This window comes from Primulina huaijiensis, chromosome 13, assembly GCF_012295235.1.
Source record: "Primulina huaijiensis isolate GDHJ02 chromosome 13, ASM1229523v2, whole genome shotgun sequence".
Classification (NCBI taxonomy): Eukaryota; Viridiplantae; Streptophyta; class Magnoliopsida; order Lamiales; family Gesneriaceae; genus Primulina; species Primulina huaijiensis.
This window is the reverse complement of record NC_133318.1, coordinates 18,205,391-18,231,209: the sequence shown is the minus strand read 5'-3', so window position 1 is coordinate 18,231,209 and position 25,819 is coordinate 18,205,391. Positions and strand designations below refer to the sequence as shown.

General features: G+C 36.0%; 2 protein-coding genes across 3 annotated transcripts; both read left to right on the top strand.

Annotated features, from left to right (window-relative positions):
* The first annotated feature begins 1,628 nt into the window (after positions 1 to 1,628).
* On the top strand, positions 1,629 to 7,510 carry LOC140991556 (mitogen-activated protein kinase kinase SIPKK-like). 2 transcript variants are annotated; one of them, XM_073461567.1, is made up of 9 exons: positions 1,637 to 1,997; positions 2,105 to 2,189; positions 2,821 to 2,955; positions 4,046 to 4,270; positions 4,351 to 4,533; positions 4,721 to 4,941; positions 5,395 to 5,440; positions 5,524 to 5,618; positions 7,158 to 7,510. In XM_073461567.1, exons 1-8 carry the CDS (start codon positions 1,879 to 1,881, stop codon positions 5,611 to 5,613), a joined length of 1,104 nt encoding a protein of 367 aa, XP_073317668.1. In that variant the 5' UTR covers positions 1,637 to 1,878; the 3' UTR covers positions 5,614 to 5,618; positions 7,158 to 7,510. The 2 variants fall into 2 exon arrangements, with proteins under 2 accessions (XP_073317669.1, XP_073317668.1); XM_073461568.1 differs by lacking the exon at positions 2,821 to 2,955 and having other exon boundaries at positions 1,629 to 1,997.
* Positions 7,511 to 12,289: 4,779 nt separating this feature from the next.
* LOC140991086 (ATP-dependent helicase BRM-like) lies at positions 12,290 to 25,044 on the top strand. The gene is made up of 15 exons (XM_073461001.1): positions 12,290 to 12,604; positions 12,803 to 13,075; positions 14,821 to 16,110; positions 16,240 to 17,565; positions 18,612 to 18,724; positions 18,854 to 18,941; positions 19,051 to 19,137; positions 19,316 to 19,408; positions 19,487 to 19,570; positions 19,659 to 19,862; positions 20,582 to 20,824; positions 20,894 to 22,441; positions 22,525 to 23,043; positions 23,272 to 23,526; positions 24,185 to 25,044. Exons 2-15 carry the CDS (start codon positions 12,938 to 12,940, stop codon positions 24,824 to 24,826), a joined length of 6,630 nt encoding a protein of 2,209 aa, XP_073317102.1. The 5' UTR covers positions 12,290 to 12,604; positions 12,803 to 12,937; the 3' UTR covers positions 24,827 to 25,044.
* The last annotated feature ends 775 nt before the right edge of the window (positions 25,045 to 25,819 follow it).

Below are 25,819 nucleotides of genomic sequence, written 5' to 3'. Positions count from 1 at the left end.
TTTATCGAATTCAAAATGAACTAGAACATATATGTGCGAGGAAGAGATTACCAAAAAAGAAGACAATTTGAGATGTCAATAAATAAGGTTTGAAAATGCGATTAATTTTTTTGTAAGCTTGAATTGAAGATAGTATTTAATAATTCAAAATAAATTTATATTCAGAAATTACGCAAATAATATGAGCTCGTTCAGAAAAGCCCCAAATTATATTTAGTGAATTCCACGTGAATTTTATTGAGAAAATCCGTACCTTACACCCCTTAATTTTAGGACCTCAAAATTTTAGGAAAAGACATTTTTCCTTATCCAAAAATAAAGTTGTTGGCAAAAACTTGTGTGAGACGGTCTCACGGGTCATATTTGTGAAACAGATCTCTTATTTGGGTTATCCATGAAAAAATATTACTTTTTATGCTAAGAGTATTACTTTTTATTGTGAATATGGGTAGGGTTGACCCGTCTAACAAATTAATATCCGTGAGACGATCTCACATGAGACCCATTCAAAGTTCTTTGAGTTGGGGAAGTGTGCATTAGAAGACTTCACATAATTTTTTTAAAGCATGCTCAACTTAAACAAAAAAAATATCCCTTTTAACCTTAAAAACCATTAAATTGCCCCCACTTTGCTTCCTGACTTCTCCAAGTTTCTGGATTTTCTTATGTTGCAAAACTACAAGAGATTGTTTGAAGTAAAGTCTATTATTGGAATATTTCAATAAAATTTTATGGAAAAAAAATATTTCATTACTTGATTATGGCAAATTCCATATAGTTTGAAACATTGGATGTAAGGAATGTATTATAGCTTTGACCCATGATTCATATACATGTTTGAAGGTGTTGGTAGTGTATGAGGTGTAAAATGAAATCGACTTAAGGTTGTCGCAATTTATGGTGCTACAATCTCTAAGACAAATGTAACAGTGTGTAAAATCGAGACTAGAGTTTCATTATATTTATTTAAGACGTTTTTTTCCCTGCACACGGTGGTGCTGATGGTAGCTATTGAATGTTTTATGAGCAAGAAAGTGTGCCATAGTATTAGCCGAACGATGCATATGCTTGATTGACACAAAATGATTTAGTAGGAACATAGAATTAGCTTCAATAGCCAATGCAGTCAAAGAATAATCTTCCATGGAATAATCGCACAAGAATTAGTTAATAAACTTGATACCCCATAGGCCCCTCGGGTTAGGCCCAAACCAGATTTGTGGAAGGTCCATCACAGGCTCAGGTATTCTCCTATTAATTAGGTTTGGGTGTTCAGATCATTCATTCAATATATTATTTTTCAGTAACACCGTTAGCTGCTCTCCACTTATATCCTCAGTCTCTGACTTGAGCGTCGGAGGGGCTACGCCGGGACACCCTCCCGACTCCTTCTAACTGTCTCCTTCGTGATTTCAGGCTCAGGGCAATTTCGAAACCTGCGTCTGGACTAATGACACTTGCTGAAATCGGACTCTAAATTTTCCGTGAATATCAAAACTAAATTATACATTTGAAATAACCCAAAATATAAATACTACTCGGTAGTGGGATGTCGGGAATGCCATGCGTAAGATATCATTCGATGCTGAGTAAAAATGGATAAGGTAGGCAGTACATAAAGATGAAATTTTGGATGGGATAAAGTAACCAAAAAAAAGTAAACGGGTGAAGTGAAACAAAATGCCTTCGGTATCGATTGTATTATGCAGCGATTTTTACCAATTTTCCACGCCCGGTGTGCCCATTGGAATTCACCTAACGTGGAAACTTTTTTGTACGAAAGTTCTTTGATCTCGACCAAATCCAGATATATCGGGTAGGGGAAGGGGGAGGAAATCGAAGCAAAGTGCTGAAGATATTCAGTGCCGTGCCCAGAGAATGTTTTCCAGGAGAGAAATGAAGAACAAGGAAAGAAAAAAAATGAACAAAGGGGCATTAGCACCTATGCTGAAGCTCTCCCTCCCACCTCCAGATGAAGTTTCTCTCTCCAGATTTCTGTAAGCTTTTTTTTTTATTCAAGAAAATTTGTGGGTTTATAGTTTTGCTGAACTGGGACTTCTTTGTTTTCCATTACCGATGACGATCTGTTGCTTTTTGTACGCAGAAGCGAATCAGGTACGTTTAAGGATGGTGATCTGTTGGTGAACAGAGATGGCGTTCGTGTTGTCTCTCAAAGCGAAGTTGATGCTGTATGTCTCCGCCATTGGTGATTTTATTGCCTCTCCATTTTGGTTCCTGGAGAAAATTTTTATCATTATTTCCTTAAAAATAACTTTTTTGCTGCATTGTTTAGTGTCTTGGGAAATTCACTATGGTTTTGAAGGAATGAAATTAGAGAACTGTCGTGTTGTTTCAGCATTTGGTCATTTCAGTTCGTTTTGATTTGTTGAAATGCATGTTGCTTTTATTTGTACTTTTGCACTTTGGATCGCGTCTACTGTTCATTTACTTTCTATTTGACGAGTTAATAAAATGCTGTATGTGATCGGTTAATATGAGCCAGATCTCCTTTGTGCTGTTTTAACTTAATTAATGATTTCTAATTGTATACAACTTTGAAGAATTTGAGTATTTCCATAACATGGATTTTTGATTAATTTGTGCATGGTTAAATGCTATGCAACAAAGAGGTGACAAGAAATCCTATAGAAGTTAAAACGGGAAGAGGAATTGACATTGAATGTTGATATACTGAATCATCAAGCTTATTTTTGTGCTTTCTCTTCTTTTGTTTTGCTGTCAAGTAGTTTCCGTGAGGTAGGTGAAAGTGTAAAGAAGATATGGTAATGTATTTCTTTGTGTACTTGTTATCTTTTTCAGCCAACCTTAATACAACCATCAGATAACCAGTTGAGTTTAAGCGACTTTGACGCTGTTCAAGTTATTGGTAAAGGAAATGGAGGTATTGTACGATTGGTGCAACATAAATGGACTGGGCAATTTTTTGCTCTCAAGGTATTGTATTAAAACTTCAACACATAATACTACCTGCTACTTTGTTTTCTGTATTTAAAGAACTGGATTCCATGTCCAGAATCCTCTTTTACTTTCTGTAAATACTTCTAGAGTAATTTTCGAAGAAGTGGTGTGGTGAGGTTACAAAGAAAATAGGAAAAGTCTGGTGGTGTCAATTTTTTACTTAGAAAATTTTATCCCCTTTTGTTGAATTTTTATTTCTTTGGTAAGTCAACAATGCACAAGTTATTTATATGTTTAACAGCTTTTGGGATTAAAAGTGATGTTGTCCAAATTTTGCAGGGGGTCACCTCCACCAAAGGTGGCTCCTTCTATTTATGTCATATAGATGGACAGGAGATGCCTTTAGTAAATCTCTCAGAGGATACAACGTTCAACAAAGGAAAAAACATTTGACTGCCTGTGTGTTCCATAAAATTGACTCTTCACATTATTACTTTATCTGGTGCGAGTTCTAACTAGAAATGGTAATCCAATCCTGTATCAGGAGTTCAAGCAACAAATAGATAGAGAGGTTAAATAGTGATGTGTGTTGCAGAGCCCTTGACAACGTGCTTGAAAGAAGGGACCATCCAATTCTGTAAAGTGATCATTATTTTAATGAATTGCAGACCATAAAATTGAAATTGATCTTCGTTTATATCAATCATGCATATGATTGAAGTTTATGTCCCTCCTAACCTCCACTTCCTGTGTGGCCTCAATTACTATCTTTTATAGTTTAGAAGTAATTGATTTCATCTAAGTAAAGACATGCAAGTAGATCTACTTCAATTTGTTTGTGCTGATGATGGGACATTAACAAACACTCAAGTTTCTCATCTGTATTAGTTCAGAGAGAATTTCTCTGGGTTATTATGTGGCTTTTCTTTTTCTATTTTCATTACAACATCGAGAGGCTGTCACCAGGGATTGAAACCTGGTCTCTCCTCCAACCACAAAGGCGGTGGCATTGTGTGGCTTTTCTGCCCACTCTTGTAGAATCTCCATGAACTTATTTGCAGGTACTGTCACATTGCGAAACCAAACCACTAATGTTGTTCCTTTTGATCACATCACTTAAATTCAGGTTATTCAAATGAATATTGAAGAGTCCGCTCGCAAACGTATCGCACAAGAACTGAAAATCAATCAGTCATCTCAATGTCCCTATGTTGTAGTTTGTTATCAGTCTTTTTATGATAATGGTGCAATCTCTATAATTCTGGAGTATATGGATGGAGGATCTCTTGCAGACTTTCTGACCAAGGTTAACAAAATTCCAGAACCATATCTTGCTGCAATTTGTAAACAGGTGATACATGCATTTTGATTTTCAATTCTCAGCTGTGATATCAACTCAATCACTGACTAGATCATGTCACTCCAACATAGGTACTCAAAGGCTTGTGGTATCTTCATCATGAAAAACATATCATTCACCGGGACATGAAACCTTCAAATTTATTAGTAAACCACAGAGGTGAAGTCAAGATCACTGACTTTGGTGTCAGTGCAATACTGGCTAGCACATCTGGTCTGGCAAACACCTTCGTTGGCACTTACAACTACATGTCTGTGAGTAATACCCTCATCATCCGTATTTAGTGATGCTTTTTTGTCAGGGTGATTATCTTTATATTCTTGCCGTATGATTTAATCTCTCATTATGCGATCTAAGTTATTGAAGCTACTCCCCCTGCAGTTTTGTACATTACAAGCTCTAATGTTCTAACATTATATATACATTTGTTCTTGTTATTAGCCTGAGAGAATCCTTGGAGGCAGGTATGGTTACAGTAGCGACATCTGGAGCCTTGGTTTGGTTCTGCTTGAGTGTGCAACAGGAAGTTTCCCATACTCACCACCACCGCCGGGGGGGTGGATCAATGTCTACGAGTTGATGGAAACCATTGTTGGTCAACCAGAACCACGTGCACCTTCTGATCTGTTTTCTCCAGAGTTTTGTTCTTTTATTTCTTCTTGGTAAATATCTTACTTAATATTTGTTCCAATAATCGTGTTTTTCCGTAATGCATAGTCAATACCATTTATTAAAATCTATTTTCTCTTGTCAATTCTGTTTTGACCAAGTGAACTTTAAAATCTTTAAATACTTATTTGGTAGTGAAGTACCATTTATAACTTAATATTTTAGAGATGCTTTTATAATATCTTGTCTTGTGAATCATTTATGAGCATCTAAATTCAGTTTATACTCAAAGGGAAACTCTGTGCAGCTTGCGACCTCTGCCGTGCCTGCCCTCTAACTTGTTTGGAATAGAATTATTGTAATTTTGTATTTCTCCAGTAACAAGATATAATTTGTCGAACTCTTGAAAGCCTGTTGTTTTCCTTATTTTCTTGTTTCTGTATGTACCCGTGTTTATTAGATTTATCTTCTGGTATATGTAATGTTGTTTTGTCTGATTTTCCCAGTGTGTACAAAGATCCTAAAAATAGATTGTCAGCAAATGAGCTCATGGTACATACACTTTTTAAATTTACTATAATTATACAGAGATTTTTGGGTCTGTTGATCAGTCTAATGTATTGTCAAAAATCCAGGCACACCCTTTCATCTCTAAGTTTGATGATCTTGACGTTGATCTTGCGGTGTACTTCACGAGTGCAGGACCTTCACTTACCACACTCTAAATAAGGTTTGGTTTGTGGTCTTATTTTGAGTGACTTTCTAACCAGTTATTTCTTCAAACTGGTGTTTAAAAATGAGGTTATGGTCAATTCTTGAACATTTCTTTATAGCATGTCTATGGATTGATCTTCACATACTTAACGTTCTGTTCTGGAATCTAGATAGGATGTGAAAAGGGGTTAGACTTTTACTTATGCAATCTTTGTACCCCATCCTTTTCTTTTCTTTGCTTTGCTTCATATTGGCTGCTACACAATCAGCTGCCTAGAAACATAAACCGATGGCCCATTTTCTGGTGAAAACTATGAGATGTAGAACATATAAAAACCGAAGCCAATTAGGTGCAGTTCTGATATATTTGATCCATGCTTGGTTTTCCTTGATTAATATGGTGGTAACATGGCTTTAATATAGTTTATCCAGTACATTTCTTTCTTCATCATTTCGTTTTTGGCTTTATTTCTTTGTGTCTAGATGTTTATCAATTTTTTTAATCAATTGTATTTTGCTTTGAAATTGGTTTGATCATTTTTCCCAACACCAATGATTTATGGATGCCGGCAAATTTCTTGTAGAATAGAATCCCATATTATGAATTGATATGCTAAATAACTACAGCTTTTACGTGTACAGTATATTTACATGCAAGTTTTGGTTTCTCTTTGTCTCTGCATATACCGTGAATCGAAATTATTTTCATTACATATAATATTTTCATGTAATATATTTTCGTATGCATCCAGGGAAAAAAGTAAAAAAGAAATATAAAGTTCGTGATTTTGGTGAAATGCACATTTATAAAGGTTTTGCAAGTGAAAAAATAGTGATAAATCATTTTGTTACCATGCTTGCTTAAATTCACTTAAAAAAATTTAAATTGGAAAAGAAAGAGATGGAGGGACTAAGAATTAAAGATATTAAACTGTTTCTTAGGTGTTTAGTGGATAGTCTTTCCTCCCATCTCCACCAACAAAGCGTCACCTAGACCACGTCACATTGTCCAACCTCAGCCAACTTCAAGTATCTCCCATACCTGGTGTTCAACTTTTTGGGTGGGATGGACATGTATATATGTTTTTGAATTGACTCCTGAATTAGAAATTGGAAGTCACGAAAATGGGCAAGGAGAGTGGCCTTTCCCATTTTAGAAGTTATACAGTGCACCTTTACAAAGTTGCCATTTTTATCAATGTTGATTTGTGTTAGACGAGAGGATGGCAAGACAGTGAATTGAGTAAGAATGGGTTTGGTCTCTCATAAATTTCTCGTGAATGGTAGTTGATATTTTGCAAATTTTTGTTTGGAACTTTGGATGCGATATTGGTGCCATGATAGATGCCACTGGAAAAAAAAATTTATGTTGGTTAGGTAATAAGATCATGCTTGCTAACGTATAGGGTGATCAGTTAATCAAGTTTGAACTTTGAGGTTTAATACATGTTAAAACTGATGAAAATATCGTTTACATATTTCACGTCGGATATCATTACTTCTGAATTTGTTCACCTTGTGTCTCGTGGTTATACATTTTTCTCTCAATCTGTAGATGTAAGAACATGACATACCAGAAAATGGAATTTTCGTCTGCAACTCTTGCTGCGTTAATTGATGCATCAGTTCGTTGCTTTTTAAAGACGAGCGAGTCTTTAATGCCCACGGCTCGGAAATCTTCAGTTGTGTACCATCAGTACCCGCATTATGGCTCAAATGGAACAGACTGCTATTTGTGATCTAGAATTTAGGACTTTATTTGTGATTTAAGAATATTTATTATGGGTTTGAATTGAATTGCTTGTTGATCTTGCCTGCTTGTCACTGTACTGGATTCAACGTTTTTTAAGGAGTAATCCAATGTTATTTTTCAACGGCAAATGCTAATGAACGTACTTTGGTATTTCATACTTCCAGAGAATGTGTCGGTGACATCTAGCAACTGGTGCTCGTGGTACTATATTGTTCCCAAAACGTAAAGCCCTGGTATGCATGAAACATTTCATATGATATTGTGCATCGTTATGTTGTCGGAGAAAATCCATATTAAAGCAGAATCCATCGTGCCAAATTCGAAAATCTATATTGAAGCAAAATCTATTTTGCCAAATCATTAAGAAATAAACTGAAAACCTTAAGCGGAAGTGTCATAATCTTTAATTCTTAGAACAAGTTTTGATATTCTAAATCTATGCGTTCTTTATTTAGAGAATATTTTTGTTTTTTCTTCTGAATTACATTTTTATAATGGAGATAAAGAATAGAGAACATGATCTGTAATGGAAATAGATGATAAAGAACGTGATAACGCGCGATTTAGAGACCGTGATAAATATATTTATAATATCATTATTATCTTCTGATATTTCGTTTTAGTCTGTCATAAAAACAAAAATTATATTTTTACATCTACACATTAAAGACTCACAATCTATCAGATACATTAAAATTCATTCACTAAAATTTAAACCGATCACTTTAAATTTTAAACTTCACCTTAATAGACAATTCATATCACATAATCATTCACATTATCACATATAAGTTCATATGATTTTAATTGGCCCAACATATGGAGCTCGGGTTTAATATCTCTTAATGAAATAAAAGAGAAAAACAAAACTAGCTCGAAGCAAGTCCAAGCCAAAAGTATCCAATGACATCAATTTGACCCGAAAAATGATGTCATTTGAGCTTAAATAATTTTCACCTTATAAATGTTGAAAAATGTTTATATAAAGTTATCTTTTAAATAATTGTTTGATATAAAAGTACTAATAGATGAAGATTGTGTGAATATGATATATGTGTTGTGTACAATGTTGTAACACTTTAACACAACATGCATCAGAATAATATAAGATGTAATTAATCATACACTTGTGTGTTGTTTCAGGACAAAAGATTCATTAGAAAAACTTGTCAGTTTACAAAAAAAATACTAGTGAATAAAGAAAAGTTACTGAGAGAGCAAAGTGCATCCAAAACATTTATCATACCAAATAACCAAATTACGGATACAACGTTTATGAAGCCGAAATTCAGTTTGATGAACAACACTCTAATCAGTACTGTGATTAGATGTGTTTGCTTTTCTTGAACATTACACGACAATACAACAATACGTTTTGGCTTGAACACTTGGTGTCTTTTAAATAAATCATCAACTCCCGTGTTTGCTCTTTTGCGGCGTCTATTTTCATCAATTGATTCCAACATCTATATTTGATTATTTATAACCTTCTTTTGTCCTATATTTTATTCTTTGAATGGAATCCCACAAGATACTGAAACAAGAGTTTCATTAATAAATAACTTTTTTTAAAATAAATCTATCATATATAGAGTTTAAGAAAAATTCTATAATTTAATATGCACAGTATTATAAAAAATAAAATATAATTAAAGAATAAATTATATTACTTTCAATCTCTTCATTTTTGCCTTTATATAGAAAACACACAAAAATATTCATCAGCAGGACTCCTTTGAGTTAGCATGCAACTCCCCCTGAGTTTAGGAGTGTGCAAAATTTCGGTTAAACTGAATTAATCAATCGAACCGAATTAATTCGAAAATTCGGTTCGGTTAATTCGGAAGTTTGATTTTGAAATTTTAGACAATCGATTAACTCAGTTCGATTTCGATCTTAATTTGAAAAATTCAGCTAAACTGAATTAACCGATTTAGTATATATATTAATTTAAATTTTATATGAGCATTAAAAATACATTAAAAAGAAACCCAACTTTTCATACATTAGAAGGAAGCACATTCATCCAATGATTTTATCTTCAATATTCTATTTGTTATTGATATTTTTTTTCAATGTTTCTTGTTATTTATGAGCTCTGCATTTTTTTTTGTGTTATAAAATTCACATATTTTTTTAAAAATATCGAACCGAAATAACCGATTTGAAAATCGGTTCGGTTAATTCAGTTTCTATGAATATTTCGATCGGTTGGGTTATTCAGAATAAAATCGATTAAATCGGTTATAGGTCTATTCGGTTCGGTCGATAACCGAATAGACCGATTGCACACCCCTACCTGAGTTAGAAGCTCGTCTCCCCCTGAATTCAACCAAGTTAAATTAGATGTTGTTAGAGCAATGTTGTTAGAGGTGTTGTAGCAAGGGAAACTAGAACACTTAGCAATTTATTCAATAAAATCAGAACACTAACAATTGATAAACATCATTACTAAAAACTAACGACATAGAGATAGGTAAACATAAAAACAAACTAAGGAGTAATTTCATCTATAACTCCATCGGTCAGCTCATATGTATCTCCTTCTCTTCACCGTCGGCTTCTTCTTCCATTTTTGCAACTGCTTCAATACTTGCACTTGCTTCAGCTTCTCCTACTCGCCCCTTTCGGCCAGAATGCATTGCCATCTCGAGAAATAAGCGGCACTCGGCTACTTGAGCTTCACAAGGAGTAGTTCGAAATTTGGACTTTATCAGTTGTCCATTTACTTTTTGGTTTGATCAGACTGTCACCATCTTCATCATATATTTTTGGAGGAGTCCAGTCGTTGTTATGCTATTTCATCTACGAAATTGATATGGAATCTTATTTTGACTCTTCAAAGAGCATAGTTGGATCCATCTATGACATATGGTCATAGTGCAGAGTTGGCAAATGACATGTCCATTGAATTTTACCCGTTGAACAAAAATAACAGAATCTCACTTAATAACATCATGAGTCGACTCTGATATTGTTTTGTTTAACATAATGGTAAGGATTGTGTATATCATATATAAGTGTTATATCGGATGTTGTAACACCTCGTGACAACATGCAACAAAATAATATAACATACAAATAAATAATTTAATTAAAAATAACATAGATATAATTACGCATAAGTGAACACACTTGTACAATGTCTCAGTACAAAATAATTGCTTGAAAAGAAATCGAGTTTATAAACCAACTCTAGTGAATAAACGAAAAATTATCTTCACTAACAAGTCAAGGAAGTAAATTGCATCTAAAATATCAATACAAAAATAACCAAAACACAAGAATGAAAATCTGTGTGGCCGAAATTTGGAGCAACAAAACAATTATTCCATGAACACTTTATACTGTATTGTCTTCAAATATCTTTAACACGTCAAAGCAATATAGTGAAGCAGCGATGCTTCGTATTTGCGAGTTCTTTAGAAAAATTTCTCTTTTTTTTCTCTCGTATTTCGCTCGTCTCGCTTCTATATAGTGCAACAATTATTCTTCAATATATATAGACTTGTGCTGATCTTGATATGATTCATTGAATAGATTTCTAGAAGATAAGAAAAACAGTCTTTCATTATGAAACAAATTCTTTTAAATATTAAAGATCAAATATAGAGTTTAAGAAACTCAATATTCTAAAAATGTAGAACTCTTAAGCAAAATTTTATCAAAAAAGAAAAAACAATTTTAAGGAATTGTGTCTTGCAATGCAAATCACGTTTCTTTTCAATAATATTTTTTAAGAAGTCTAAATTCCAAATAATTATGTGTGTATATATATATATATATATAACAAAATATTAAATTTAAGATTTAAAAAAATTAATTTTTCAAAAAAAATCGAAAAACAAATCGGTTCAATAACCTTTTTTCCAGTTTATAGACGGTTTGACCAGTTCTTGACCGATTTTGACTGCAATGTGTGTTTGAGTTAAGAATACATTAATGTTCAGTTACTATGATAATAGTTATTGTAAGCAGTACCTTAATTATTTTTTTCCCACATAGAGCGATCCAAGTGTGCGTGCCAAGCGTTACAAGTCATGGCCATGTTATCATGACTGGTGTGAGATTTTCGGGAATGATCGTGTTGCTGAGGAACAAGTGACGACCTTTACCGATGCTGTGCAAGGGATACTAAACATGAATGACGACACACTTCCACAAAAAATTGATTAGGAAGAAATATTCCGTAACATCGAAGGTGCCGGTGAATCTATGTCTCTCACAAATCCACTTTCGATTAATGCATCGGGTATCAAAAAGTCGATCTCTAAAAAAAAGAAAAAAATAGGAACATTGCGATGAACTTTACGTCGACGCCATCAATAATTTCACCGACATGGCTAAGGAAACCATGCTAGACATGGTGAAACAATTTAGTTGTTATGATAATTACTCAGAAACAAAACAAGTTGATCATTTTCTTTAGCTTTCTTAACGAAGCAAGACTCAAGTTCGTGTGTAGATCATTCTTTTGAAATAAAATGTGAGATTTTTTAAATGAATATATCAACTATCGATGAACTTTATTTAATGCGTTATGAGTGTAATATAATACATGAATATTATATATGTCATGAACGTAATATATTTATATTTTAAAATAATTTCAATATAAATGTTTGATATTAAAGTTCAAAGATCACAAAATATTGTATTTCGTACAGATTGTTTGACATTATAGAATAAAATATTAATTTCATTAATAAAAATGTATGTTTATATAATTAACTAATTACACTGCATTATATGCATTTTAGATAAATCCAAAATTATATCATAATTTCAAGCGGTTATTTTAGGTTTTATTATAAATCATAAAATTAAATTAAATAAAAAGATCGTAATCCAATTCCAATACGGTTTAATATTCGGGTCGGGACCCTTAACCCAAATAACCAAAAAATTATTGAGTACGCTGCTGTACACATAAACCCTCCCTCGGCCCCAGAAATAGCAAATTGCGTGAAAAATTCTTCGCACGCAGACAAACACCTACACTGAGTGAGAGAGAGTGCAATCTTCCGACAGGCTCGGCCGAATCGCCGGCCATCAGTTCGATCTGTATTTGGGTCCCACCATTTTTAGCCTAGAATCCCTATTTTTTCGCTATAAAAAGTTTGAAACCCATCCTATTTTATAATTGCTTAAGCACGTATGCCTTTATATGTGTGCGTGGGACATGGGGTCTCTGGATTTTAAACGGGTCAGAGTTTGTGAAAATGACGGCGTTTTAACTATATTCACGGGTAATAATTAGGAATTTGTGGGAATGTTCTGATGCCTGTTTGTGTGAATTCTTGGGGGGAATCGAGAGTGGACTGAAATCTAGAGCTTGGCGAAGGGTTGATTTTTGTGGGTTTTTCTTAGAGGTTACATTGGCGATTTCAATTAGTGACATGTTTCTATTGTTGAGGGTTCGTAAAGCTTGTTAATGTTGCTTGCAGGTTGGGTCTGAATTTCTTGCAGCGAAGACGACTCTTGACTCCACCATAGCTTCAATTGTGTGCGGTTTTTTTTTTTGTTCATTTTGATTTTGCTTTTTTTTTTTTGGGTGTTTGGGGTTGTGTTAAATATATTCCATGCAATCTGGCGGTGGGCCCCAGCAAGGCGGCGGCGGACATGGTCGGAGCACTGCCCCTTCGGCATCTGCTTCGCCATCCTCGTCTTCATCTGCAGCATTTGATCACCAGCAACAGCAGCAGCAGCAGCAAAGACAGGTAGGAATTCATAAGTAAATTTTTTTCTTGGCGTTTGAGAATTAAGTTTTTTGGATTTTTGTTTCATCATTATTAGTTTTTTTCTTCTTTCTTTTTGTGTTGATGCTAAATTTACGTGTAGCATCAGCAATTATCAGGGTAATTTATTAATTCTGTGAAGGTAAGCAGTGAATTAGGACTCAATTATTCAGGTATATTGACTATTTTTATCCAATAACAAAGATTCAAATTTGGTGAATTTTTATCCATTATTCAAGTATAATTCTGTTTTGCAGCTTTTAATTATTAAATATGACTGTTTTGATTTTGCACTTGCATTTTTTCCTTCGCCCATTGTTTTACTCGTTTCCATGTACCTGCATTATCACATTTGTATAATGTGATGTGATTGAGACAGTGATTAGTAAGCGTATTGTTAACTCCTAAATATGTCGGGTATTTAAATGTGTTATAGTTCCTCTCAATTGACCTTTTCACCCATTGCTGTTTATCAACCTTTTTCACGGATGATTCACGGCACAAAGATGACAAAGATATATATGATTTGATTTTGGAGTGAAATTAATTATTGAAAAAAGATGAAAAATTTCTGGATCTTTGCATGACTTTTTCTTAGGATAAACTCAGGGTGGTTTTTTTGTCCATCCTTTCATCTTAGAATATATTTGCTGTTTCATGTCTTTTTGACTTACAAAAGTGGCACCCATTTGTTGCCGCTGCTCTATATTTTTTTCTGCTCTCATCAATTTGTTATTTCTTTTCATGCATTTGGTTTGGTCAAAGTTCTGAATTACCACATAGCTGTTCCTTGGGGATTATTTTTTCCAGTAAATTTTATTTCTTCTGAGTCATGTATTGATGTCCCTGAAAACTAAGTTTAGCCCTTTGGAAGTGGTCAAGTGGAAGAAGGTAGAGGTAAAAGGCATGTTGAAATATTGGAATTATAGAGTCTGTTTAGTTGTAGACTTTTTATTCGACGATTTAAGTGTTTCCTTGGTGTAATTGATTTGCCTCACAAACATTTGAGCCAAATGATATCTAATTCGTTTTTTTTATCAATGTCTTAACCTTTAAATGCAAGTTACTGCATTGCATTTTCCATTTACTCCCTCTGTTCCAAATAGAAAGGCCACATTTCTTTTTTCACCCGTCTCAGATATATAGTCAATTTCCAATATTTAGAATTATTTTGTCTATTCTTCACCAATCTACTTTCATCAATAATACATTAACTACTTCCAACAAATTTTTTTTATTTTATTAAAACATTTATTAAATAAAAGGTAAAATCAGGAATTTCTGTTTGAAATTTACTTTTCCAATAACTTTCTTAATCTGTGAGAAAACACACACAAACCTAAATATATGGGACGAGAGGAATAATTTTTTTTATATTTGTTTGTGCGATAAATTCTTATGCCTTTCAGAACAGCAATTTCATGCGGAAGATGTGGAAGAAACGTCAATTGTGGTTAGATGGATGCTGAGATGTATTAATTAATTCATTGGTACCAGTTGAAAAAGTGAATGGATCTTTTGCACTGCCTTGCTTAGCTAAGCTGTTCGCAATTTTATTTTGTGCGACTGCATATGCGTTTGTTTTTGACCGGTTGGATTGTAGCTTCTCTTCTCTCAAATTATTTCCTGATAAATGATTGAGCTGTAATTACTGCCGTTTATGTACTTCTTACTGAAACCAAGTGTATAGTACTCACTCCTTTCTCCTTTCTGAATATGATTCTCAGGCATTGCAGCAGCAATTTCTGAGGAGGACTGAAGGGAATAATGCCCTTTTAGCCTACCAAGCTGGCAATATTCATGGGGCCCTTGCTGGAGCAAATGTTATGGCATCTGGATCCATGCAATTTCCTCAGCAATCCAGGAAGCAAATTGATCTGGGCCAACAGCATACCCCTCCTAATATTCAAGACCAGGGTCACAATAGGATTCAAGGTGCTGAACAACAGATGTTGAATCCTTTCCAACATGCTTACTTGCAACATGCTTTTCAGGCTGCACAACATAAATCAACCTTAGGGATGCAATCCCAGCAGCAGATAAAACCAGGGATATCTGGTCCTCTTGTTAAAGATCAAGATATGCGGATGACAAATATGATCCAAGTTGGGAATTCGTCTCTGGCATCCACCTCCAAAAAATCATCTGAGCAGGTTGTTCATGGTGAGAAACCGGCAGATCATAATCAGCGGCCCATATCAAGCGAACCAAGATCTAGTTATCCTGCACGTCTTGGTCAAACAATGTCATCAGCGTCAATGCTGGGGCCTCAGACCCAGCAAAATATCATGAACATGACTAACAATCCCATGGCTATGGCTGCACAAATGCAGGCCTTGCAGTCTTTGGCACTCGAGCACAATATTGACCTGTCTAATCCTGCCAATGCAAATGTGATCGCTCAACTAATTCCACTAATGCAATCCAGAATGGTTGCTCAACAAAAAGTGAATGAAGGCAATATCAATATACAGTCTGCATCTTTTCCAAAACCTAACAGTACCTCGATGCAGGTTGCGCGTGAAAGTTCACCCCATGCTAATTCCTCAAGTGATGTATCTGGGCAGTCTGGATCTTCAAAAGTTAGGCAGGTTTTGCCTAGTAGTATAGGTGTGACTTCTAGTGCTGCTCTGTTTGAAAATTCTAGCAACCTATCTCTGCAGCAGTTCACTGCGCATGTTAAAGATAACCAACTGACCCCTAGACAACCAAATATTACTGGAAGTGGAATGCCCCCTTCGCATCCCATGCAATCACCTGGGAATTCAAGCCAAGGAGTTGAAAGTTTAATGCTTGCAAAAGCTTCATCCATTTCAGACGCTTCTCAGTCCCCGTATGCCAGAAAAGCTAATCAATCTCCCCAACAATCTGTAACTCCATCTGGTGATGGGGAGGTGGGTAATTTGTCAACACCTGCTGGTGAACCAGTTCCCCAGATACGACAATCACATGTTGGCTTTACAAAGCAGCAACTGCACGTACTTAAAGCACAAATACTTGCATTTAGGCGTCTAAAGGTTAGGGGAGTTTGAGCCTACCCACTGTAGGATTTTGCAATACTTGCTATTTTCTTCTCTTATTTTTATGTTGAAATTTTTTTAACATGACAACATAACATTCCATGTCCTTTTTCCTTTGCCCTGCAGAAAGGAGATTCAACTCTGCCACGTGAATTGCTCCAAGCTATTTCCCCTCCAACACTTGATTTAAAGATACCGCAGGTATTTCCCCCTCCTGGGACTGCTAGTAAGGATAGGTCAACTGGAGAGTGTGTAGATGAGCATGCAAAATCTATGGAGTCAACTGAAAAAATGCCTCAGGTGGTGACTTTGGCTGCTGGAGCAGGTAAAGTGAAGGAGGAAGTTTTTAGAGATAGCAAGGCAACTTCTTTGGCTGCTAATGTGCAAAGCACTACACCTGAAACAAAGGGATCAAGATTTGTCGTTCCTCATGGGAAAGAAGAGTATCAGAATGAAGGATCTTCTGGGAAATTGGAACATGGGACTGATCCAGGAACGCAGATACCTCCTATTAGGAGTGATGTTACTGCAGATAGGGGTAAAGCAGTTGCTTCGCAGCCAGTTGTTTCAGAAACAATTCAAGTTAAGAAACCTATTCAAGCAAGCAACACAACTCAACCTAAGGATACCGGTTCAACTAGAAAGTATCATGGGCCTTTGTTTGATTTCCCTGTGTTTACCAGGAAACACGACACACTTGGGCCATCTATGATTAACAATAACAATAACCTGTTTCTGGCTTATGATATTAAAGATCTTTTCTCCGAGGAAGGTGGAGAGATTTGGAAAAGTAGAAGGGCAGAAAAAATAGGAAAGATTGAAAAATTACTAGCTCTAAACTTTGAGAGGAAGAAGTTTAAACCTGATCTTGTCATACGACTACAAATTGAATCAAAAAAACTTCAGCTTGTAGATCTTCAGACACGGTTGAGGGATGAGATTAAGCAACAACAAATAGAGATAATGGCAATGCCTGATAGACCATATCGGAAATTTGTTAGACTATGTGAGCGTCAACGACAAGAGCTGAACAGGCAATCTCAGGCTAGTCAGAAGGCAGTTAGAGAGAAGCAACTGAAATCCATATTTCAGTGGCGCAAAAAGCTTCTTGAGGCACACTGGATCATCCGTGATGCTCGAATTGCTCGCAATAGAGGAGTTCACAAGTATCATGAAAAAATGCTCCGGGAGTTTTCTAAGAGGAAAGATGATGGCCGTGATAAAAGGATGGAAGCACTGAAAAATAATGATGTGGAAAGATATCGGGAGATGTTGTTGGAACAACAAACTAACATTAACGGTGAGGCTGCAGAAAGATATGCTGTTCTGTCGTCATTTCTGACTCAAACTGAAGAGTATCTTCACAAATTAGGAAGTAAAATTACAGCGGCTAAAAATCTTCAGGAGGTTGAGGAGTCAGGCAATTCTGCCGCTGCCGCAGCACGTGCACAGGTAATATCTCTCTCTCTCTCTCTCTCACGCACACACACAACCCCTTGCATGTGCATATGCCTCATACACATGCCCAGTAGCACACAGGTCACGGAACACATTAACAAACCTTTGTTTCTGAAGGATGTGTCGAATCCTTGGTACTGCTTTTGGCTAGGTATTATGCTGTTCAAGTATATGAAGCTCTTGTCAAATTGTCTTTCTTGAATAAAGGATATAAGAAAGATTTTTGCTCAAGAATTGGTGATTTTACTAGTAGTACCTATGAGTAGTGAGTCGAGTGCTGAGAACACACAATGTTGCCATCTGAATTTTGAAAGAATCAATTTAAATGACCTTTTTAGCTCTTAGATTTCAATGAGAAGTATACTTATTTTTGTACTATTTTGTTTAAAAGTTAATGCTGCCATGGTCTGTTCGGATGCTTGATGTGCTTATTTTGACATTTTTTTATTACCAAAGGCATGGATTTGAGAGGATAAATCCTTCTATCTGGTCTCATTTCCATTTTCGAACAGTGTTCCTTGTCGAATATCAAAGATGCTTTGAAATAATAATGATTTTGAGTGTTTAGTCCAGATCCGTTGGTCTGGTGAAATTCTTGTGTAGTTAAAGGAGAAGAAGGATAGGATGAGAAGTGCCGATTTTATTAGGTTAAAAAATAAAGCATATAGTATACTTATTTATGGAGTTCTATCTTCTTAATTTAATATTCAAACATTCAACGGAGTGTATGCTAAAACCTGTCATGCATGATGAAAATTGGCTCGTCAATGCTGGCATTTTTTCATTCGAATCATGCAAGTTGTCATTGATATTTCTTATATAAAGGTTAATTTAACTTTGGTTTTCAGTAGAAAAAATCTGAGGTCGTATGCCTGTATGAATTGTCTAATTATTAGTTTTTTTCTTTTTTTCAATACTCTTATATACTAAATTTATTGTTACCCTGAATTTACTGATTTGTCAATTGAGTTAACTTTTGCCATTTTTTTGAAAATGTTATACTTCTGTTTTTGTCATTTATGCCTTTTTCTGGACTGAAGGGTCTCTCTGAAGAAGAAGTAAGAGCTGCTGCTGCCTGTGCTAGAGAAGAAGTGTTGGTAAGGAATCGATTCACCGAGATGAATACACCAAAAGAAAATACATCCGTTAACAAGTAAGGATTTGCTAGCTTTTTTTCATCTAATATAATCCCACATAATGATGAATAATTAAGCTAAGATAACATTAATCATACAGTAGTTATTCTTCATTGTAATGCCTTTAAGCTATTGTTGTCTATCAGGTATTACAATCTTGCACATGCTGTGAATGAAAGGGTCAATAGGCAGCCCTCAATGTTACGTGCTGGAACATTACGTGACTATCAGCTTGTTAGTTACCTTTTCTTAATCATATAATCCATCGATGAGATTTGACTGTTCACTTTTAAACCGGTATTGGGAAGTGATCTGTTTTTTCTTCTCAAACTCATTTATGCAGGTCGGTTTGCAGTGGATGTTATCTTTATACAACAACAAATTAAATGGAATTTTGGCTGATGAGATGGGTCTTGGGAAGACTGTTCAGGTGAGTTACTTTAATGTTTGTTGGTTTAAAAGATTTGGTGCTAGTGGTAGTGCCTTCGAGAGAAGGTGACATTTGTTTTGCACATAATTTCTCGCGTGATTGTTTGAGATCTTGTATTCTTTTTCCCTCATTATTTAGTAAGCAGGCATCCAATTCATTTGTATTTTTGCTTATACAGGTCATGTCCTTGATTGCATATTTAATGGAGTTTAAAGGAAACTATGGTCCACATCTAATCATTGTTCCGAATGCTGTTCTGGTGAACTGGAAGGTCGTATTGCTTTTGATATTCCATTTAAATGCTTATGAGTAGTTTTCCTCGACATACCTAATTTAGTTATAATTCCAGAGTGAATTCCACAATTGGCTTCCGACTGTCTCCTGCATATTTTATGTTGGTGGAAAAGATCAAAGGGCAAAATTGTTTTCTCAAGTAAGGCTACGATTGTATGTTCTTTTTGAATTAGCTTGATTGTATGCCTTCTGTTTAATCGACTTCCATTTGTTTATCTGCTATGTAGGAAGTCCTAGCCTTGAAGTTTAACGTCCTCGTGACAACCTATGAGTTCATTATGTATGATCGGTCAAAACTTTCAAAAGTCGATTGGAAGTATATTATAATTGATGAAGCACAACGAATGAAGGACAGAGAGTCTGTGCTAGCTCGTGATCTTGATAGATATCGCTGCCAAAGGCGCTTGCTTCTCACTGGAACACCGTTGCAGGTTTACTTCTTCATTTATGGAGATTACCTTTTTGTGGACATTGGACAAGAATGAAGTATTTTGAATTTAATATAACTAATAGTGAAAAACCTTGCTGTATTTGAAACATTTGTTTGGATGACCTTCTGAAGATTAGAGCTTGATTTCTTCCTTACATTTGTTGACTGTGGAATGACATTGATGATTGCTTCCGATCTTGGTGCTATACATATTTAGAATACCCGGTCCAATGTGTGCCTGAATGGACTGTTTGATTTTAATGTTTTCAAAATAATGTAGTTAAGGCATTCACCAGCTTAGTCTGACAATGATTTCTTGCTTTTTTTTCCTATCTTTAAGAACTGTTGCTATATCTTCTCAATCTCCACGTCAATGTTATAGACCAACCAGTCATCATTTTGAGATGGATGGGGTTTCAAGAAGTTTTATTAGTTCATTGATCTTTCATAACTACCGAGAACTTCAAGTTACAGGACAAAGTGTTTTCTTTGCACTAAAAATTCCAATATAGCCAATCCTAGTTATCTTCAATTATATTCCAGTATCGAGGCTGTCAAGCACACAGACCGATATATGAACCTTGCTAACACCTTACAGAAGTGATGTGGATTCCATCCCCTGGAATGAGGATAAATATATTTGGGTTGTACTGCTTTTCTCATTTTTACCTTTTTTAGATTGAAGTTCCATGTGTTATGTTTTTTTCCCTCTGTATGCAGAATGATCTTAAAGAACTATGGTCCCTTTTAAACCTATTGCTCCCAGAAGTATTTGATAATAGAAAAGCTTTTCATGATTGGTTTTCACAACCATTTCAAAAAGAAGGTCCCTCACACAATGCTGAGGATGACTGGCTTGAGACTGAGAAGAAGGTGATAGTTATCCATAGACTTCATCAAATTTTAGAGCCATTTATGCTTAGGCGTCGTGTTGAAGATGTGGAAGGATCACTGCCTCCCAAGGTATTCCCTTTTAATAATCTCAGCATTTTGGGGCATTGATTTTTACTGATTGTAATTTGAAAAATGCAGGTTTCAATTGTCCTGAAATGCAGAATGTCTTCCATTCAGAGTGTCATATATGACTGGATCAAATCTACTGGTACTCTTAGAGTTGACCCAGAAGATGAAAAGCTCAAGGTTCAGAAGAATCCAAATTATCAGCCAAAAGTTTACAAAACCTTAAATAACAGATGCATGGAGCTAAGGAAATCATGCAATCATCCTTTGCTAAACTATCCATATTTTTCTGATTTTTCGAAGGATTTTCTTGTGAGATCATGCGGGAAATTGTGGGTTCTGGATAGAGTGTTAATTAAGCTTCATCGAACTGGACACAGGGTACTGCTATTTAGCACCATGACCAAATTGCTCGACATAATGGAGGAATATTTGCAATGGAGAAGGCTTGTTTTCAGACGAATCGACGGGACAACTAGTTTGGAAGATCGTGAGAGTGCTATTATGGACTTCAACAGACCTGATACTGATTGTTTTATATTCTTGCTCAGCATTCGTGCTGCTGGACGAGGTTTGAATCTTCAATCTGCTGACACCGTCATCATATATGATCCTGATCCAAACCCAAAAAATGAGGAACAGGCTGTCGCTCGAGCACACCGAATTGGGCAGACTAGGGAGGTAAAAGTCATTTATATGGAAGCTGTGGTTGACAAAATATCAAGCTGTCAGAAAGAAGATGAGATCAGGAGTGGAGGTGCAGTTGATTCGGATGATGACCTTGCTGGGAAGGATCGGTATATGGGTTCCATTGAGAGCCTCATTCGGAATAACATCCAACAATATAAGATTGACATGGCTGATGAAGTTATAAATGCTGGTCGTTTTGACCAAAGGACAACACATGAAGAGAGACGCCTGACCTTAGAAACCTTGTTGCATGATGAAGAGAGATACCAAGACACTGTACATGATGTTCCTTCTCTTCATGAAGTTAACCGGATGATTGCCAGATCAGAAGCAGAAGTAGGGCTCTTTGATCAAATGGATGAGGAACTTGACTGGGCGGCAGATATGACACAGTATGATCAAGTTCCAAAGTGGCTTCGTGCAAGCACTAAAGAGGTAAATACCACAATTGCTAATTTATCCAAGAAGTCATCAAAGAATGTCTTCTATGGAGGAAGTACGGGCTTAGATTCCAGTGACGTGGTTCATGAGACCGAGAGAAAGAGGGGGCGTCCCAAGAGGAAAGTTCCTATTTACACTGAATTGGACGACGAAGAAGAATTTTCTGAAGCTAGTTCGGAGGATAGGAATGGATATTCTGTACAAGAAGTAGGAGAAATTGGGGATTTTGAAGATGATGAGTCTACTGGGGCTCCACGACTTAATAACGAGCAGTCAGAAGAAGATAGTCCTGTTTCTGCTGATGGATACCAACCCCAAATAGCTTTGGAAAGCATCAGAAACAACCACATACTTGATGAAGCAGGTTCATCTGGATCTTCTTCACACAGTCAAAGGTTATTAAGGATGGTTTCTCCTTCTGTGTCTTCTCAGAAATTTGGATCACTTTCTGCCTTAGATGACAGGTCCAACTCCCGTTCGAAGAAATCGGTATGTCGTATTACATGCTTACGGGTCTCATTATGCTATATTCTTGACTCGGTAGTTTTCTGATGTGCTTTTATTTCTACCAGGTAGATGAATTAGAAGAAGGGGAAATTGCTGCATCTGGTGATTCTCATATTGACCACCAGCAATCTGGTAGCTGGATTCAAGATCGTGATGAAGGTGAAGATGAACAGGTCTTGCAGCCCAAAATTAAACGAAAGCGAAGTATTCGGTATCGTCCAAGGCCTGCAGATAGATTAGAAGAGAAATATATTAAGAAGTCATCCCTTCGCCATGTGGATCATGCTCAATTGCAATTTCAGGTGGAACGCAAATATGCATTTCAGGCAAGAGGCGAACATTCACATAATGTTGGAGAACCTAATTCATTGAAAAGTTACAAAAATGATTCATCCATCAAGAACAGGCGTAGTTTACCCTCGAGGAAAATATCTAATATAGCTAAATTGCATGGTTCTATGAAATCTGGTGCGGAACAGCCGAGGGATTATATTGCAGAACAGCCAAGGGAAAACTGGGACAATAAAGTTATGAAAAGGCCTACTGGTAGTGGATATAAAATGTCCGCGGTCATCCAGAGAAAGGTATAGAGCCCCATTATTTTTATAGACGTGGTTGGTATTTTTACAAATTTGAAGTCAAATATGACAAAACCTAATCTTCGTTATGATCTTGAGTTGAATTGGGAACATATTTGACAATTTTCTTGCAGCCCTCTTTTTGTGCCTCCATAGGGGAATGCTTTTGATCATTTTTCCATCTCTTTTCTTTTGTGGTGTTCAAGTAAGGTTTTCCATATTTCTGTTTTGCAGTGCAAGAATGTCATCAGTAAGCTTCAGAGAAGAATAGATAAAGAAGGTCATCAAATAATACCCTTGCTAACTGAACTTTGGAAAAGAATTGAGAACTCCAATCCTGTGGGTGGTGGGGCAGGGAATAACCTTTTGGACTTCAGAAGGATCGATCTTCGTGTAGACAAATCTGAGTACAGTGGTGTCATGGAGCTTGTATCTGATGTGCAACTTGTGTTGAAGTGTGGTTTGCAGTATTATGGATTCTCTTATGAGGTAGTACTTGATTCTATCAGCAGGCAAACTTCTGTTTCTTCCTTTTCTTTTTGTTATCTACTGCTTGTTCTGTCCAAACTTACTTTTTGTCCTGCAACTGTATTAACCATCACAAGCAAGTGTAGTGGGGCTATGAGATTACATATCTCTAGTCCAAGCCTTGCCTTTTGTCGGTGGCCTGGTTCTCTTGTCCTTATTCACGTTTTGAATTATCGTTGCTCATCATGTATAAAGCCGTAATATACTGTTATGATGTTAGATAAGTAGAATTTTTCTCCCCCTCCAAGAATTTAAAAAACGGAACATCTCACAGGAGCAAGTGGACATTGAATTTGCTTTTTATCCTTGGGGATAATACTTTGGCCTATGAATTTGTCAAACCGAACACTCCAAATTGAGAACTTTTTAACTCACCAGAGTCTTGTTTATGTGGTCTTAGTAGTTCCGCTGAGTTTAACTCATTCAACCCTGTGACTAGGTGCATACAAGCATCTTCCGAGGAAATTTTGGGAACTTTTCATCTCTTTTGAGCAATTTAACTTATTGAGTGCAACTCAACCTGTCTATATTGTTGACAGAATGGATGGATGACTACATATTAACTTGTTTTCTATATTTTTCTGTTTGAACTAAATAAACTGATGATCCAATGCAATAGGTGAGGTCGGAAGCGAAGAAAGTACATGATCTCTTCTTTGATATCTTGAAGATAGCATTTCCAGACACCGATTTTCGAGAAGCCAAAAATTCTATGTCTTTTTCTGGTCCAGTTTCTACACCAGCCAGTGCTTCAAGACAGATGATTGCTAGTCAGGCCAAGCGCCAGAAATTAGTGAAAGATGTGGATTCTGATAATAGTCATTTTCAAAAGCCACAAACTCGAGCTGCCAACCTTCCTCTGGAGGACACCAAGACTAGGAGTTATATGACACAAAAGGAGGTTCGGCTTGGAAGTAGCAGTAGCCGTGAACTTAGCCAACAGGATAATGCACACCCATTTACTCATCCTGGGGACTTTGTTATCTGCAAAAAGAAGAGGAAAGACAGGGAAAAATCAGCAGTGAAGGCAGGGAATAGGTTAGCAGGTCCTCTGTCACCTACTGGCCTTGGCCTTAATAGAAGTCCAAGCTCGTTTTCTGGCAACAAAGATATGGGATTGATGCAGCAAATTGGTGCACAACAAAGTCGGGCTGCCCTTTCTCCTCAACAAGGGAATTGTGGTGGTAGTGCTGTTGGTTGGGCGAATCCTGTAAAGAGAATGAGAACGGATGCTGGAAAGAGGCGCCCAAGCCATTTATGATGTTGGAAAGAGGCGCCTTAGCCTTTTACGACTTTGAGAATTGCATTATGCGATGATTGCAATTGTTGTCTTTTAAACAAAGATAAAGATGGTTAATGATATGATATGTAATTGACCTGCCATTTACATCTACCATGAATGATGGAAAGATAGTTAATGAAATATTATGTAATTGTGCTGCCATTTACTTCTACCATGAATGATGGATGATACCTGTATATTGTGCCACCCTTGGCATTTGGTAGCTCAGTGCTCATCCAATTTAGAGGAGTTCTTCGTGCAAATATGTAGTTTCGATCATTGGCCACATATTACGTCAGCGCTGATATTCAAGAATATGGTTAAACTTTCTTGTATTTTAAGGTAATGAATTTAGCTATTTGTAAGACTGTAAGGCGTACTTGGTCACTTTTAGATTTATTCTAATAATGTGTATACATGCATGAAGCTTGAGATAAATCAATGATTAAAGCATAAGACCCAAAGTTTTAGAACAACAGAGATTGCCCTAAAGTTGGTTTAGTTATGTTGCATATTTATCAAGTCTTATCCTCGTATCAACGAAGGAATCCCAGAGAAAATGAATTTGCTTTTGTTAGAGAAGATCTAATTAAACAAAATTATTAAAAAATGAGATAAAATTTAGTTTCAGCTGGTTGTATGAATCTCTTCTTGATTGTATTATATTCGTAATTAAAGTGACAACTCTTCCCGGCAATAATATGCACCCAGATAAAGAGCACGAGAAGGGCAAGAAAATTTCTTAATTTACCACTTTATAGCGGTTTATTCGACGAACATGTCGCACAGGGGCTAGAGAACTTGCATATTGATGTGTGTCAGCAGAAGGGCTAGCTAGTCGATGGCCGGAAGAGATGTTTTTGCCTATACTTGTGTCCATATTTGTGATGTTCTATAAAACACGTGATTTGAATTGCAAACAAACTAGATAGCTTCATATATGTTTATGTAATTTAAATCAGCTATTTCTAA

Bases quoted from the DNA above. Each gene is read 5' to 3' on its own strand.
- LOC140991556 (XM_073461567.1), top strand. From the start codon at position 1,879: ATGTTTTCCAGGAGAGAAATGAAGAACAAGGAAAGAAAAAAAATGAAC. The intron at 2,956-4,045 runs GTATTGTATTAA...ACTTAAATTCAG, and splicing joins GGCAATTTTTTGCTCTCAAG to GTTATTCAAATGAATATTGA. The intron at 4,271-4,350 runs GTGATACATGCA...ACTCCAACATAG, and splicing joins TTGCTGCAATTTGTAAACAG to GTACTCAAAGGCTTGTGGTA.
- LOC140991086 (XM_073461001.1), top strand. From the start codon at position 12,938: ATGCAATCTGGCGGTGGGCCCCAGCAAGGCGGCGGCGGACATGGTCGG. The intron at 19,409-19,486 runs GTCGTATTGCTT...TTATAATTCCAG, and splicing joins CTGTTCTGGTGAACTGGAAG to AGTGAATTCCACAATTGGCT. The intron at 23,044-23,271 runs GTATAGAGCCCC...TCTGTTTTGCAG, and splicing joins CCGCGGTCATCCAGAGAAAG to TGCAAGAATGTCATCAGTAA.